Source organism: Primulina tabacum, chromosome 9 (genome assembly GCF_025594145.1).
Source record: "Primulina tabacum isolate GXHZ01 chromosome 9, ASM2559414v2, whole genome shotgun sequence".
Lineage (NCBI taxonomy): Eukaryota > Viridiplantae > Streptophyta > Magnoliopsida > Lamiales > Gesneriaceae > Primulina > Primulina tabacum.
The window spans coordinates 39,948,062-39,965,119 of record NC_134558.1 but is presented as its reverse complement, the minus strand read 5'-3'; the positions used below and the strand labels follow the sequence as shown (position 1 = coordinate 39,965,119).

Here is a 17,058-nt window from a genome sequence, read left to right as displayed (position 1 = left end):
AAAATCAAATTGGTTCTTAGTTCGGAGTGGGAAAAACATGTGTTTTTTCCCTTATAATCAGTTGAAAGATAATGATTTTATTTGGTAACAAATAATCAAATGGAATAGTTGCAAAAATGTCTCCTCTCCCAATGACTTAACATTTTTGAGTGCCAATATAAATAGAAAAGTTGCAAAAATAAAGAGAAACGTGCGACCCGGAAACACAATGCTCTCCGCTACAGTAATATAAATGATAATTCGTGTCATACATTACAAAACTGGAGTCTCATGTTCCAAAAATCGAATCATCTTGTGGAACAGAACCTAATCTCGACTATCACTATCCATGTACTTGCTTGCAGAGCCTACTTTTCTAAATCCTATATCTAATCCTCACTTGTTTACAACAATCTTACCTTGACCAGTAAGTACAAGGAATACAACTTTTCATGATTCAACAAGATTTGGTACAATTTTACACGTATCTTGGTACATTTTTGTGATATGCTCTTCAACTCCAGTCCAATCCTCACAAGCAGATAAGACAAATGGAGGAGATACCGACTCTGCTTTCAAGGACAAAATGAGAGGCCTTTCAGGATCATACCAGGCCATATGATCAGTTGTACGGGTCCATATTTACCTTTGGTGACTCATTTTAAAGATCCCAGCCCCAGGAACAGTAGTTACTGATCAGAGACTTAACACAGAGGATTCCTGAATCCTGTGCAAACTGGAGTAGCTGAATTTTTTAAGTCGCTGACACAGAATTTCAGGTATTGTCATGCTAGAGCACCCTCTCACTCCATTTTTCTGGGTCCAGTGAAACCAAATAATTCCATAGCTGATCCATGCCACAGTATCTGGCATTTAAGGCTCATGGCCGATCCATGTTGTGGTATCTGTGGGTCGGAAGTCTGTATCCAACATGTGCTCAGTCCTGATGGTTGAGGAGGAAACATATGAAAATATTAAAGCATTTCTTAGTGCTTCGTTGCTTTTGGTGTCAATTTTATTCCCTTTGGGTTCTCCATCTCAGCCTCCTTTTGAGCTTTTTTCTTTTCCAGTTCATCCTGTTTACGGTTTTCTTCATGAGCTTTTCGAAACAACCTCACAAAATTTAATAGAGTCGCTGGAACTGCATATGTGATCAGACACTGACTTAGCAATCTGCAACGTCAAGGTCACACAAGCCAAAATAAAATACACAGTAATATCACCTTGCTCGAATGGACATCGGGCAGGATCTTCACCAAAATACAGGGCCAGTGCATCGGCATTTCTTCCCTGCCCAACAAGAGAGAGATGAACGATTTCATTACCCAGGAATAATCAGATGCTATCGTGATGTGTCACATAGATTCATTTTAATCCAGGCGGAAATTTACCGCAACAGAATACAGGTTTGTTACTGAGGACCCTTCTATCTCCGCTACATCGACAAACTCCTTCAATGTCTGCATGCAAGGAACCTCGTAAGTCATAAGATATCAAGTGAATGTCATACAATTCCTTCAAAAGTTTATATCACTATATTATCTAACATACATATAAATATATGACTTTTAATTGTGAATTTTCCAATATACCTTATTCATTTAATGTAGCAAATTAAATCAATAATTTTTTTGATGGATTCTTTTATAATTTATTGTCTATCTTAAATGCCTTTGGATATTAATGCATATTGAATTTATCAATTTATCTATAATTTTTCTTTGTTGCTAACTAAAATTTGTCACTAAAATTAGTGTATTTCTTCATGGTTGCTAATGAATATTTAATATTTATATCTTATCTTTTCTTTTTTTTTATAAATTGATTTAAGTAATAATTAAATAAATAGTTACTCAATAATTTAGTGATTTCATTTATGATTCATTATGTATTATGATAATATTTTAGATAATAATGTTTTTAAAATTAAAAGTTTCTATTATTATATATTTTTGTTATTAATTTTCAATTGCGTTCTAAACATAATACAAAGTATGGTTATATTAGGCATTATTCTATTACGAAATCATTGTATATAATATATTGATTTGTTATTTTGTTTGTTCTTTTCAACCTATTAATTAATTTCTAATTGTATATGATGAAATTACATACATAAAAAATAATTTTTTCTCTTTTCTACATATTAATTAATTTATCATTATATATGATGAATTTATATACATAAAAACTATTTTTCACATTTCAAAATAACAAAATTGTTATTTAATATTACTCACATATTAAATTAACTAAATTATGTTTACCAATTCATTGTGCATTATTACTATGATTGCAACTTAATGAAGCATAGGTGATGACATAGAGTGGTCATCCTAACAATTAATATTTGTGTTTAAATTATTATTAGCAATTAAAATTACTTTGTGTTCGATGAAACTATTTGATTAGTGAGAATAAATTTGATTTAGAAAAATGATTTCTAAAATGTAAAATAACAACTATATCATATTTGTTAGGTGCAATAATTGTTTATGTAAGATATAACAATCCAAATGTGACGTTTGAGTTGTTTTATGACTTTAAAAGATTTTAGTTAATGTTGCATCGTTACCTCGGTTATAACTTTTGGTAAATCGACAAATGTATGATCTTACAATTGGTATATATAAGAGTCAAAGTCATGAGATCGATTCTCATAGATTGCAATTAGTGTAATTATTGATATTGTTGGAATGCAATAATTGTCCTTGTTGGATACATCGATCGAATCATGACGATTGAGCTACTATACCGGTTAAAATATTTGAGTTGATTTGTAATATCTATTCTATAAAAGGAAAAAGTTGAACAAAATTCACAATGAGTTAAAAGTTAGCAAAAACACAATTGATATTTAACTTAATAACAAGTTTATGGGTTTTATTTTAACATCATTGTGATAATTTAGTTAATTAAGATAATTTTAATTGACAATCACTATATGCACTCCATTTAAATACATTGTGATTTTGGTTTTAGTAAAATTTATTATTCTCTTAATTTTATTTATATTGTTTTTCATTGTGAATGATATTTGGATGAAAAATATCTTTGTTAATTTGAGATAGCTGTCATTATGTTATAATCATGTAAATTGAAAAATGTTATATAAATAAGTGAATATATTTGATTTATCGTCATGGTGTATTTTTATTTATTGTATTTTGATATATTTAGATTAATAAATACTCATAAACAAGATGTTATTCAAACGATTTTAAAAATTATCTAAATCTCGTTATTATATTTTTCATTATTAATCACCACGTGCATCGCACGTGATCATTCCTAGTAACCAAAAATATGCTACTTTAATATCATTAAATATTTTTATCCAACCATTTCTGATATGAGTTACATATTAAGATGCAAATTATTTTATCAAATCATGTTTACACAATTTAATTCTGTAGAAACAAAAATAAACATATATTGTATTTTCCCAAAACCTTCACCAAAATACTTCGCAAAAAAACTGTCCCAGAGGCCATAACACTCAAAATAAAACCATATGTACTGTTGGACTCTCAGCGATTTTTTAATTAAAAATGATGGGAAAAAATTTACGAGGGACTCCTGAGATTTAATCTAAGTTAGGCAGCAATTCAACGAAGTATTAATGCTATTGACGACCCATAACATTTTGAAGGTTCGTGTGACTGAAATAAAAAAGTAAGCTATTTATGTGAAAATAAAATGCAATGCATTATGCATACGCATCTCATGTGCCTGTACACTAGTAATATTGTGATGCACCACTGCATGCATACGATATGACAAGTGCAAGGAATACCATACTTACCTTGTGAAAATTTTCAGATACAGGACCATCATTCTCTGAAGCAAGCAATTCTTGCTTCACCTTTTCTAAACCCTTGATAATTGCTTGCATTTCTTCTGCCAAAGACTTCAATTGAATCTACGAAAAAAGCCAAAGAATTGAAACAAAAGGAAAAATTACTAAAGAAATTATTTAAAAACTGAAGAAATTTTTCATCCCCAAAAGATAAACCAACTAATTTTTTTTTGTATAAAAATCCAAAATCTAAAAATGTAATATTCAGTCCAAAATTACGATATCTGATTTATTTTAAGGATGAGGTTATTTTAAAAAGAAAATAGTCATTCCCTTGAAAATATTTTCAATTAGGTATGCACATAAACATTTTTTAAACAAGATCATTTTTCCAAAAGAAAAAAATATTTCGTCTAATTTATTTGAAATCGCTGTTTCTTGTACAAAAAACTAAAAATATAATTAAGATTTCTTTTTTATTTTTTTCTTTTTTGTGGAAGCTAACCAAATAATTTCTTGCTCAAAGAAATCTGAGAAAAATTAACAGATTCTGGTCATCGCGATTTATGATGTGATTAATGAGTTTTTGGTATTGAAATTTCTTTATAGAAAATTTCTGTATCGCGAGATTAGTAATTCACCCTAAAAATACAAACCTTTGAGGCCGCTTCCAGGCTGACAAGATCTTCATGGAAGTCTAAAAGAGAAGGAGACTTAGAAGCAAGCACCTGAGAAACAAAATCAAGACAGAATCAACCACACACCAGCAGACTAACTATCGAGTTCCTTTTCTAAGCATCATCCAAGCATTTAATGTAAGGAGTGGTGCATAGCCTCTCTTCTCGTGCATCCCAAGTAGGTAAATAAGCAAAGATTTCTCACAGGCACTGAAGTGCTATATAACCACATTTTATGGTTAACAGTCACAGATGCAGTTCAGAACAAATAGAAAATGTGATATCCTAAAAATTAAGTCCATTATAGTTGCGAAGCAAAGCTGATAATTTTAAGTGAATTCCTCATGATCTTCGCTCAAACATCTATGCATTGCATGATTGCCTTCCATGTGAACATTGCTTTGCCAAAATAAATGCTAATGGAGAAGAAAGGATCCAGGAAGAAAAAAATGTGTCTTCATGCTAATTGTGTGTTCCGTATGAGGAAAAACAAAGCAAAAGACAAGAGCATGTAAGGATTTTGTCATGGATCCAAACACATCAAACCAGCCCAGTATGCAAACACATCAAACTCATCCTAAATAAGAGATGACTCTTCTTTTGTATTTAAACTGTTCAACTGATGAATAAAAGTAATTATTTGGAATTAAACCACTCAATTTCTTTAGTAAAGTAATTATTTGGAATTCAAGACATCCTTTTATTCAGGATGTAAATATGCATTAAGCCACACCCATTTTAAATAAGCGATGGCTCTTCTTTTGTATTTAAACTGCTCAACTAATGAATAAAAGGATGTCTTGAATTACAAATAATTATTTTACTAAAGAGATTGAGTGGTTCTCTCAAGGAACGAGCCCCTTGAGATTATTCAAAGATAAGTAAAAAGGGCAGAATACTCGCAAACCTATCTAGGAGCTCAACGATCGATCTATCCATCGTCCTATAACTAGATCCATCTCATAGTTGTCAATAGTGAGCACGTAGCGAAGCGAAGCCCCGTGGCTACGGGGCGCTATGCGCACCACACTTCGAACCTAGCGAGCGCTATCGTCGCAACATCACGATAGCGTAAAGCAAAGCTACATAACACTTTTTTTAAAGTAATACATGTTTTATAGTCCTATTTTGCACAATTTTTAGACTTATTCTATTTCAATTCAATGCTGCTTCTCCTCTTTTGTTTCAATATTTTCCGATGCTTCTCCTCTTCTTTTGCTCGTGGCTCTTCGGACTTTGAACTTATATATTTGTTATTTAAACAAGAACTGTTGAATTGATGTTACTATATGTTATATATTATATATTTATATACTTGTTGTGTTTTAATTTCAAATAGTCATTGCTAATTCACTATGCACTATAGCCACGAGCAACCTTTGCGCTATTGACAACTATTCCATCTCAGAAGCTCATAATAGATTTGTTATCTACTGTAGGATAAGGTACAAATATAAGATCAATAGAAGAACAAAACAGCAAAAAAATTGAATAATAGTGTTTAGCTTCCTAACAATGGGTGCCATTGCCAAACTATAGGCATATCTCAGCAATAGTGTTGGAAAATGCAAGAGATCATCAAAGCTACCACCTGTACAGAGATGGAAGGGAGGGCATAGAGGAAAGAGAGAAGAAATTTGCAAAAGCAAAAGTTAATTTGGAGAAGAAAAGTTTAATCGCATGTGAGGGTTTTCCCAACTCATATCCTTTATCCCCTGGATTTCCAGGTTCCTGCCTTAGTTATGTAGAGAAACTTTCGAGGGATTCTTACAAGATTATTAACTTCTGATTAAATAAACGTAACAGTAGCTAGATGAAAAGCATTATCCTTCATTTGCTCAAAGAACTATGATATGCCACTCTGGCAATAATAATATTGCTACCATGTCATTAGATGTCATCATCTTTTTCAATCATTCGGACCACTTAACTGACATCACTTATCTGAGACCTGGCAACAATAGACAATGCTCACATGCTGAATTTCAAAACATCGAATACCAAAAATCATAGTAACTTGTTTGGGGAAGTGTGTTGATTCATTCAATATAGGCCAAAAAGTTGACATTTCATGATTGTTTCAAACTCTGTCAGCAGTTCCAAGAAAAATAACCGTCTGCTAACCATTTGGAAGATCAGTTGCATAAAATTAAAACAAAAAAGACAAAAATATTGACCAGTACCTTACAAAGATAATGCATGAGTGTCATTTTGTTGTTTGTTGCACGTGTGTCAGTGAGTTTCAAAAGGCTGTCCAATTTGAATCCTATAGCAGATCCTGGATGAGGACAATTTTTTAAATCAGAAGCAGTATTACAATTGCCACTCCTTTCAGCTGCAAACAAAGTCAAATTCCATATTTATATTTAAATAAGAAATTACAGCCAAAATAACTATACTATAAGGTGAACAAGATGTCAACATTACAAAGGGTTTTGCAATGGAGAGGTAGGGCATGTTAGACCTCGATAGGATTGGTAAAGATGAAACCAAAAGATGCAAGTGCAGGATACATGCTGTATCATATAATGTTTAAGTATTCATGCTTGTGAAGCCGTGAAGGTCTACTCAGGGTTGTAAGCAAAGTAAAACAATACTTTCCAGTGCGCTAAGGAATCCATGAAGAGAGGGTGCATGAGGATAAGGGTACTGGTTGTGCATTTGGTAACATGCACTCCACTGATATATCTTTTGTTCTAACAAAGAAATTGGCCACCTGAACAACAATCAGAGTGAAGAATCGAATACAAGTTATGGGCAAATTAAACCCTCCACTAGTCATGCTGTCAAATTATTATTTCATACCTTGGGATAAATAGATCCTTACCTCTGGCAGTTCCTTGATTCAATGTGTTTCCAAGGTATAAAATTTTCTTAAGAATTTCTTTCAGTTTAATGGACATCCGAACCTAAGGTATGAGAAGAAATTAAAATTAGTTCAGCAGCTAATAAATGTCAAAGCGAGACCATTATAATTTCTGACAAACCTCTTCACAAGCAGAGTTTACAATGTTCAAGCTTCTTTTGAAATCTGAAACCTGAGACAAGCAGTCAACTTAGGCAACTGGAGTAAGATTAGTAATTTTTTTGAAATATATATATATATATATATATATATATATATATATATGTCAAGCACACCTGAGAATTGAATTGAATCTTGAACAGAAAGACCCTTAACTTAGATTCAACTCGTGGTACCTTCATCAGCTCCAAGAAAAACTAAACATGGAAATGGAGTTATGAACATCCAACTTTAGCATTCAGAACTCAAGAAAATAACATAGTTCTTCAAAGAATAGGAAATGGAAACAAGAAATATAAACAAAAGTTACAAGTGCCACATCTTCAAACAAAAAGGTATCTTGTTAAGAGTGGTAACATTTATTGTTCCAGTAATAAACAAGGAGATTACATGATACCTATCTCAGAAATGCAAATATTTAATCATTATTATCCTTTTAAGTGTGTAACAAGGTAACTTATATTAACATTGCAAGAACATACATATTATTGGTAAAGGTGTTCTTTTGGATCCAGTTCACTGACCTGTTCACACTTCCCCAAGTTCTCCTTGTCACCCTTATAGCCCTAAAACCAAATTAGTGGCTAGTAAATAGTGGCCCCTTCTATTAGCAGTGGACATGAATTGCTTAATGCATGAGCAAAGACAGCTTTACCTTGAGAAGTTCCATCTCTTCCTTGGTTGGACAGAACTTTATGAGGTTTTCCACTTGATCGGCATCTAAAATTGATTCATCCATTGCAAGAGCTGCAGCCTGTAAAACACACAATCCTCCCTTTTACAGGAATAAAAAAAGGTGGAAAATGTTTTCACAATTGCAAAAGCAGCAAAGGTCTGACCCACTGAAGTTCTTTCAATTTTCAGTTCCATCATAGTTTTCATTTCAACAATTTCAATCAGCTTTTATTCTTTTGTCTGTGACTACAGGCATGGTCATGAAATTTTGTGCTTAGGAAGAAGAGAAAACTCTGAGGAAATGGCTAAAAGAGCTGAAAAAAATTAAAACTGTCTTGATTAGGTGTCTGAGTACTTAGTTGGACGGGTCTCACTAATTTTTAGACCAACTCAACATTTAAGGTTTTATAATGCATCCGAAACCCAGTCCAAATCAAAATCATAGTTTTACTCGAATTGAAACGATTTGCGTTGTTTGCCTTTTTCTTTTAATTTATCATTCTCTAAAACATGAATTGAATGTGATTATTTAAAACTTATATATAATTCGATAAGTGTTTTGCTCCATAGCAATAGAAACAACTACTTGATCAAATACTAAATAATTGGTCATGCAGCATCTGTAATCATTTGTTGGGATTAATAGCTCTTTCAAATGGAGATCTCTTACAATGGAAACAAAAAAATTCAACAGACTATTACAAATCGAAATCGTCATGATGAGGTGACTACAAATGAAAATTTAATAGTTGAGATGACACATGATGGCATTAAGTGTTTCAAATGGAAATATCTTAAACTTGGTAGGAACAAAAGGCAAACAGAAAAAATTATAAGAGAAGCTACGTCAAGCAGATGTTATGCCATTGAAGGATTTAAAATCTCGATTTGAGATCAGGAGAGTAAAACATAGTAAAGATGCACCAACCCACACTTACCATCATGTCAGGAAGTGGCATTTTCACCTTCGTGAGCATAATTTCAGTGTTGTTTGCCCTCCTTAAGTCAATCTACCAAGAAGAATATTTAGATTAACTACAGACCAAAAAAATTCATAAAAGCACAAATTGTGCCCCCAGCATAACACGTGGACCACCCCAGCCAATAGAGAGACATCCCAAAAAAGGGAAAAAACTGAACTCTAGAGAGAACCACATTCAAAGAAAACCCTCTAAACATATAAATTAGCTTAAAAAGCATACAATCCTACCATTATTTGAAACCACATATGGTCATAATTCTGAAGTTGTAATACTATGCAGTCTCATCGATCTATATCACACAAAGTAGAAGGAAACGAGCCAAAGCAGTGTTCTCGTGACAGAAACATCTATATGGCAAACCCATTACATATTTTGTGCTGGATGAGGCATTTCTCAACAATGGTAAGTCTGTCAAAGTAAAAAAGTTCTCGATTTTTTAACGATACCCATTACTCAACAACTATTCATGTGATTTTCAAGATGATTTGAAGAGTCTAAAGCTTATCGCTCACACTCAATTTCTATATTTGCTACTAAAATGCAGTACAAGTGGTTCAGTTTCTTTGATTGCTACAGGATAGACTATTTCCAGTCAAAGTTGGTCCTGCAGATATACAATTACATCTGATACTAAACATGGCACATTCCCTCAAATGATTATAGTTTAACAAGAAAAAAATTATGGAAATGTATCATTTGTAAATAAAAGGTCTCCTCGAAAGGTTCTCCCCTCAGTAGCAGATTCGGAATTCTTGACGTTCATAAACTCTCATGGTTACTAGATCACAAGAAGTATTTGGTTTCTCAAGTCCATGATGCTTAACTTGAAAGAAATTCATATTTTAAGATGATCTCAATTTATTAAAGCAGTGCCATTTTATTATCATCTACCATATAATTTCAGGAATTTGAAAAAAAAAAAACTGTATTTTGGCTAATTCTTGAGATCCAAAGAATTAAATTTATTCAATGAAACGCCCTCAAACAAGTTCAGTAAAAGAGATCATATATTCGAACAACTTAACCAGATGGACTTTGTCAGGCTTAGATCCAACAGACTTTCTACGTCCTCCAGATTGGCCTCCCGCATTATCTGACTTTGGGAGAGAAGTGGAGAAAAGAGGTCTCAAGTTCGGACACATCGAATTCTGATGCACTAGGAACAGAAGGAGATACGTTAGTAATTTAAGAGAATAAAGAAGTAATAAGAAAAAAGCAATGAAAGTAAAAATATATATTTTAAAAAAACAAGACCCAAAACCCAATGAATAGCCTTGTTTTAATAATTTAATAACGCTACTTTTACATGGGACCACGGGTTACATTCATGCATATGTGGAAACAAAATTGAGCTCATCTCTGGCCTCTAGGTCCTCGCCCTTTTGGGGGGACTGGGGGACCAAAAATGCAAAATAAATACTGGAAACTTTAAGAATGGAACAAAGCAAATGAAGAAGAAACACAAGCATTCTGGCAATTCTAACCCACAAAAGTGTACCATTAGAGAAAGAGCAATACACTTGAGGCTCCCCTTGCCGCTGAAATTCTTCCCATAAGCTTCCTTGTAGCACCCTCGTCACCTTACTCCAATGAAGTGGCTTTAAGGTGGATCTTCGAGGTGTATGGACAGTTGACAACCCAGGAGGGCGTGAGATTCCACGCCCTCTCCCAGCGAGCATTCCTCTTCCATCTGCTGCAGGTCCTTTCGCACCAAATGGTGGAGGTGGAGGAGGTGCACTGCCTGGATGTCTAGGAGGCCCTGGAGGTATTGGTGGCCCAGGAATATGACCTCCAGGAGGAGGTGGTGCAGATGATGCTCCTGGAACGGGCGGAGGTGGTGGAGCACCACCAATCATAGGAGGCGGAGGGGGAGGTGGCGATGGGGACCCATGTAAAGGAGGCGGCGGCAGGGGTGGAGCTCCAAGTACGGGAGGAGGCGGAGGGGGTGGAGCTCCATGTATGGGAGGTGGCGGAGGGGGTGGAGGTCTATGCATCTGAGGTAACAAAGGACGTAATGCACTATATTCAGAGGATGGACGACACAGTGAATCAAGAGGAGGAGCAGGTGGTGGTGGTGGTGGTGGAGCACAACGCAAGATGGATAGAGGTGGTGTGGATGGAGTGACGTGTGAAGAAAAAGAAGGAAAGCCTTGGCTGGGGAGTGGTGGAGCTGGAGGAGGGCTATCCTGCAGAGGAAGCGAATGTGGAGGGGGAGTGCAAGAAGGTATTCCCACACTGTGATATCTTTGTTTAAATGGTCCGCCAGTAAGCGGCGGCGGTGGTGGAGGAACATTCTGTATGGTGGAATCGTGAGGAGTTGGTGGTGGTGGTGGTGGTGGTGGAGAAGGAGAAGGAAGCCGGGAAATATTACCATGAATAGTTTTTTTTAAGCTTGTAGTAGTAGAAAATGTGGAAGGTGGAAGTGACGGGGAAAGTGAGGGCAGCGAAGATGATTCCGAAGAAGAAAAACTGATGGTGCTTTTAGATGAAAATCGAGAAGGCTGAGGAGGTGGGGTAAAACTTACATGATTGGACGGCAGGGCTAGAGGTGAAGAGGGTGAGTTTTCTACTTCCTGTGCAATTGTCACATGTGTCAAAGAAGATTCATTAACCAAAAAAGAAGGTGGAGGAGGTGGTGGAGGAGGTGGGGGAGTAAGAGATGGAGGTGGTTGAATAGCTGGACTAAGTCCCAGGGTCTCGTGTTCCACCAGGGGTGATGGAGGCAAAGTTCGGGAAGAAGCTTTTCGTGACGGTGACAAATCTGATGAGGTTGGACTACGGTACCTTCCTCGGCCTGATCCAGTTCTATCAGCAGTAACCGAAGTTTCAGAAGATGCAGTCACAGCCTGTAGCTTAGATTTCCCACGAGGAGGGGAATCCTTTCCAGGAACTAAATCAGGTGGTGCACAGTTGTGCCTTGATGGCGGATAATACACATGCATTGAATTAGTGTAAGAACCTTTATTTGAAGGTATCCACCTGGATACTGCAGTTGGCTTAGCCTGTCTTGTCATAGAGCTCTGTGGCTCTTGCTGCTTAGACTTCTTACTGGTACCAAGTGAATCTGCAGAAGGCTTTAAAGAGGAAAATGGCTGCTTCTTGGATATAGCTGAGAGCCCCTTATCAGACATATCCTTAACGTTATCATAAGCAAACTTCTGCGGTGAACCTTGTTTTTCCATCCTCTTCATCGAAAGGGAAACCTCATCGCATTCCTTGTCATCCTCTTCTTCAACCTTGCCATGTTTATCAAAATTGAGAGACTTGGATTCTTCATAAATGATTGCATCAGCTATAACGGGCCTAGACTTTGATTGAGCATCGCTGTCATGCAAAGCATTTTCTTGTGAAGATTTAACACTAGAATCAAACTTGTGGTTTAGTCCATGACTACCTTCATCGGCAGCACAGTCTTGAAATGCATGATGATCCAAATTATCCTTGCGAGCAGCTATCACATGAAGACTCCTACCATTCTGAGCGCTAGGCTGAGCTGTCTGATTATTAAACTCACCTTTCACATCGTGCCCATCAACTACATTAGTGAAGATCTCTTCTGCCTCAAAAAATTCATCTGGTGAAGCACTTTCTGTTTCATTTCCGTCTTCACTTGCAGACTCTCTGGCAATAATAGGTGGAACAGAATCTGCATCCGAAAAGAGTGCCTGAAAGAGAGAAAAATGAATTCAGTTCTTAAAACTTCAGGATTTAAGAAACATCGCATTATAACAAACCTTTACCTCAACTCTAAAATCCTTAGAAAATTGTTCCCTGGCATCCCAAAGAACATCGATTTCATCACGAGTCAGCATCAAAACATTTGACCGGATGAACGCTGTGTGAAACATAACTCTAAAAATCATTTCCTCCCTTACTTGATCATTGCCTAAATGGATGCACTCGATGACAACATCTCCTTGAACACGGCAATGAATATCTATTTTCACCAGTTTGCATTCTTCCTGCATTCAGCAATAAGGATTGGCTAAAAGATCCAATAAAATCACTGTAATCAATGTAAATTTTATTCATTATATTACCATTCGATAGAGACGAATATGCTTTTTCCTTTTGGAAGTTGAAAACAAAAGTTTTGAACTTCTACTGGATGTTTTCGAAGAAGTATCCTGACCGTAAATACGGACTGCTGGTCGACATCCTCTCCCACCATTATATAGAGGAAGGACTCTGAGTATTAAACAAGCCAAATCCAAAGGAGTATCTGGTGGAGGCCAATCTAAATTTCTTCTGGAAATGTACTGTAGATATCTGAGCTGAGATGGCTGTGAATTTGAAGAGGACATAAGATGAAGAAGTTCCCTAGGCGCTTGCTTATATACCATTTCAAGCGTCTTCTGTTCACCAATGTACTGTTTTCTATACAGAAGCAAGCCAGCAAGCATAAATGCAAGGACAGGCCACCCTCCACGTTCACAGTGCATCAAAAGCACATTTTGTTGGCCTTCAAGTGATAACCAACTCTCACTGGACCTCAAGAAATGGTGGATCATCTCTAGTGGTAAAAGTGGACAACCCTCATACTGCTGAGGGTAATCCATGACAGTCATATCGTACTGAGATAATACATCAGATATTTGGCTCCTCCGTTCTCCCTCTTTGAAATTGAAAACCATAAAAGCAGCATCAGGGTAATGGTCCTGTAGCTGGGATACAATCCCATTCATATATGCTCTGTACTCATCCTCATCCAGAACATCAGTGGAGAAGCAACAATCAAACACTTCATTACAAAACAAATAAAGATTGCATCAACATATTGAATAATCCAAAACCCTTGGTAGCTCACTAAAATTAATTCCTCTGCGATACACAATAAGTTCAATGAAACGCAAACATCACATTGTTCCAACATAAATCAATCAACTTGAGAAAAGAGTTAGGTGGGATCAAAGAATTAGCAGAGATGTAGCAATTTAACATAAGATCCTCCAGGTATAATGATATTATTATGGAAGATGATCAAAAGTGCCATGACTTAACAAGCATTCTTCATTATTAGGCATGGCAATAGATTTCATATAAACCGCTTTGACACTTTCAAGCTACAAAATTAACACGAACATCTTGCACAACAAGGAATCATGCTACCTTTGGAGATTTTGCACTATACATCAGTAAATGAAGTTGAATTTAAGATAAAAATTTCCAAATGGACATTATGCAGCAGTTTATGTACCCAGCAGCCGAACCAGAACATTAACAGAAGGGATGCGAAATTTGAAGTATAAAATTTAAAGATGAGAGGGGGAAAATATACGGTTGACAAAAAAAATTAATAGAGCGGTGGCAACCATCGTGTTTGCCCCCATTCTTCCTCCACCGCTGCATCCTTTCAAACAACTAGGGTAGCATATTCAAATGTCATCCAAGAAAAACTACTTCCGAAGTTTCAAATGTAGTCGCATCAAACAAGAACAAAGTTATCACGTAGCTAACCTAGTCAAAGACCAGTAAGAAGGCGAGCAAGGGTGAGAAAATATCAATCAAGAAGCTCCAACGAGCTCGCCAACTCTATGGCCTTACTGATTCCATATTTTCATAACGCCAAACATACTGCAGACATAAATGAGTAGGATAAGCAAGTCGAACATACCGTAGACCCTCTCGGAGATCTCTAGAAGCCGATCAGGGGGCTTCTTATAGAAGAATCGTCTAAACAGCGCCATCTAATGATGGCGCTGTTTGCCCCCTAATCAGTTCCAAAACCCTGATTTCCAATCCAATCTCCAAACTTTCTTCTTAAATCTGGACTTCTTACTAAATATCTCCACAATTCAGCAATTACTGCCACAATGCGATCGTGAAAACAATAAATAAGCAGCGATACAACCAAATGCCAAGCAAAATTCCTCAAATCCAGCACGGGTTTTTCACCTCACAGAAATTAAACAATAAATTCAGCACATTTCGACAGAATCAACAAAAAACCAAAGAACCAAGAAACAGAAAAGCAGTGTCAACGGCAGTAGTTAAAAAAGCTACTTTTTTTGGGTATGAACAAGTGAGGGGAAATTATAGGAGATAATCACTACTTTGGATTGTGATTTGAGGATAATTATATCAGGACAATAAGAAACGAAAATTTAGCAGTCCATGTGATCGTTAGCTGCAAGCAATTACAGAAGAATAAATAGAAACTTGGCTCACATGGGTCGAGAGAGAGACTGCACGTCAAGATTGAGACAGACCCGACCCGGAGAAGGTGTGAGTGGGACCCGAATTTTGTCTATTTTCTTCTTCGTTCTCATTTTTCCACTTTCGTTTTTGGTTTGGTTTTATTTTGTTGTGTTTAAAAGTGCGATTTGATGTTAGTGGGGATTTTCTGCCATCACGCATTAAATAATTAGATTAGGTTGCATGTCATTATCTCTTTTTTTTTCTCTTGAGAATTTAATATTGATACGATCTTCAAATTTAAGATGACTTTCAACGTCTTTCTATCATAAATAAGACGGTTTCACGAATATTTATCTGTGAGACGGATCAATTCTATCGATATTCACAAATAAGAGATCTGTCTCACAAAATACGACCCATGAGACCGTCTCACAAGTTTTTGTCTTACATCATTTTATATTTTGCTTAAGTTTTATATGAATTTGAGTTGAAAATTAGTTTATTTATATTTTTATCTTTATTTTTTATCGTCTTATCTCATGAATCAAGAACTATTTAAAGAGATTAATGAAAATGATCGTAATAAAAAGTTTTTGGATGGTTAAATTGTTGAACGGAAAAAGAAATCTATCAGAACTCCCTCCACGTTCATTGCAACTTGCATGTGCAAAACTAAATTAGAACCGTAAGTTCCCAGGGAGGGACAACAGCATACTAAATACACATGATTTATTGCACGTATGCAATAGAAAAATGTGAGTATGCATATATATTGATATATTAATTTTAATATTGAAATGACGCCATATATACGTGTATGATGATGTCAAATTCTTTTCAATGGAGAAATTATTTATTCAAATATAATTTTATTAGCAGTTTCTTTAAAAATAAAAATTGGTAAAACTAGACGGAGGATTTCATTGAACAAATTACTTTAAAAGTATTTTTTCTAGAGATTGGAAAACAGGAGAGCTTTACAGAAGTTTTTTCTTTGAAAATAAAATTAAAGTGTTTTCTTAAATTATAACTTCGATATTCCAAAATTTGTATTAATGTTAATAGTTTCTAAAAATATTTTTATGATGTTTATTTAAATCAATTATATGTTTAAATTAAGCTCTTTTTTTAAAAAAAAAAACAAAATAAACTAAAGATTGTATCCATTTTAAACATGAAGTCCATAATTCAGGAAAATGGTGCTCACGTTTCATAGGCTCAAACGTCAAAATTAATAAAAGCAACAATTAATTAGTCCACTTATCCACGTTTGCATTACATCATCAACGTTTGATTAAATTCGCAACGGTTGTCTTGCCTATCTATCGTGTTTACCCATTGACTCGTCTATTAAAAGTGGCGAAACATATCAAATTTATGTATCTAATATATGAGTGTCATCTGAATACAAACATATCAAATATATATAAATTTAAATTAGTAAGACGTATTTTAATAAAAATAAATTAATAAAAAAAAGATTTTATGAAAATGTTTGCTCTTTAAATATATTCTGGCTCTATTACTAGCGGCGAGACAAAATATTTTTAATATGCTGAAGGCGTATTACTCAAAACACACACACTTGAATGCTTACATTTCGTTAATAATCATTATTTAAATTATCAAATATAGAATGTGTATTATCTTAATACCAATATTCAACCACAAGAATTATAATTTTATTGAGATATAGTTATTCAATCACTAATTTTAATTAGAAGTAAATAAATAAATTTAAAATAAAACATAAAATACAAAATTATTTTATCTTAAAAAAAC

At 34.9% G+C, this 17,058-nt stretch overlaps 1 protein-coding gene across 4 annotated transcripts; it reads right to left on the bottom strand.

Moving 5' to 3' along the window:
- Nucleotides 1–200: 200 nt before the first annotated feature.
- LOC142556147 (formin-like protein 20) lies at nt 201–15,283 on the bottom strand. Of its 4 annotated transcripts, XM_075667438.1 has the most exons (17): nt 14,753–15,278; nt 13,179–13,879; nt 12,879–13,100; nt 10,637–12,803; nt 10,164–10,294; nt 9,094–9,165; nt 8,136–8,234; nt 8,005–8,046; nt 7,597–7,677; nt 7,443–7,493; nt 7,283–7,364; nt 6,639–6,733; nt 4,435–4,506; nt 3,785–3,901; nt 1,371–1,439; nt 1,203–1,269; nt 201–1,120 (listed from the first exon to the last, which is right to left on the bottom strand). In XM_075667438.1, exons 1-17 carry the CDS (start codon nt 14,823–14,825, stop codon nt 966–968), a joined length of 4,296 nt encoding a protein of 1,431 aa, XP_075523553.1. In that variant the 5' UTR covers nt 14,826–15,278; the 3' UTR covers nt 201–965. The 4 variants fall into 4 exon arrangements, 3 of the variants coding, with proteins under 3 accessions (XP_075523553.1, XP_075523554.1, XP_075523555.1); XR_012822529.1 differs by lacking the exons at nt 201–1,120; nt 1,203–1,269; nt 1,371–1,439 and having other exon boundaries at nt 3,790–3,901; nt 7,261–7,364; nt 14,753–15,282; XM_075667439.1 differs by lacking the exons at nt 201–1,120; nt 1,203–1,269; nt 1,371–1,439; ... (1 more) ...; nt 4,435–4,506; nt 6,639–6,733 and adding an exon at nt 6,745–7,171 and having other exon boundaries at nt 7,261–7,364; nt 14,753–15,283.
- Between the last annotated feature and the right edge of the window lie 1,775 nt (nt 15,284–17,058).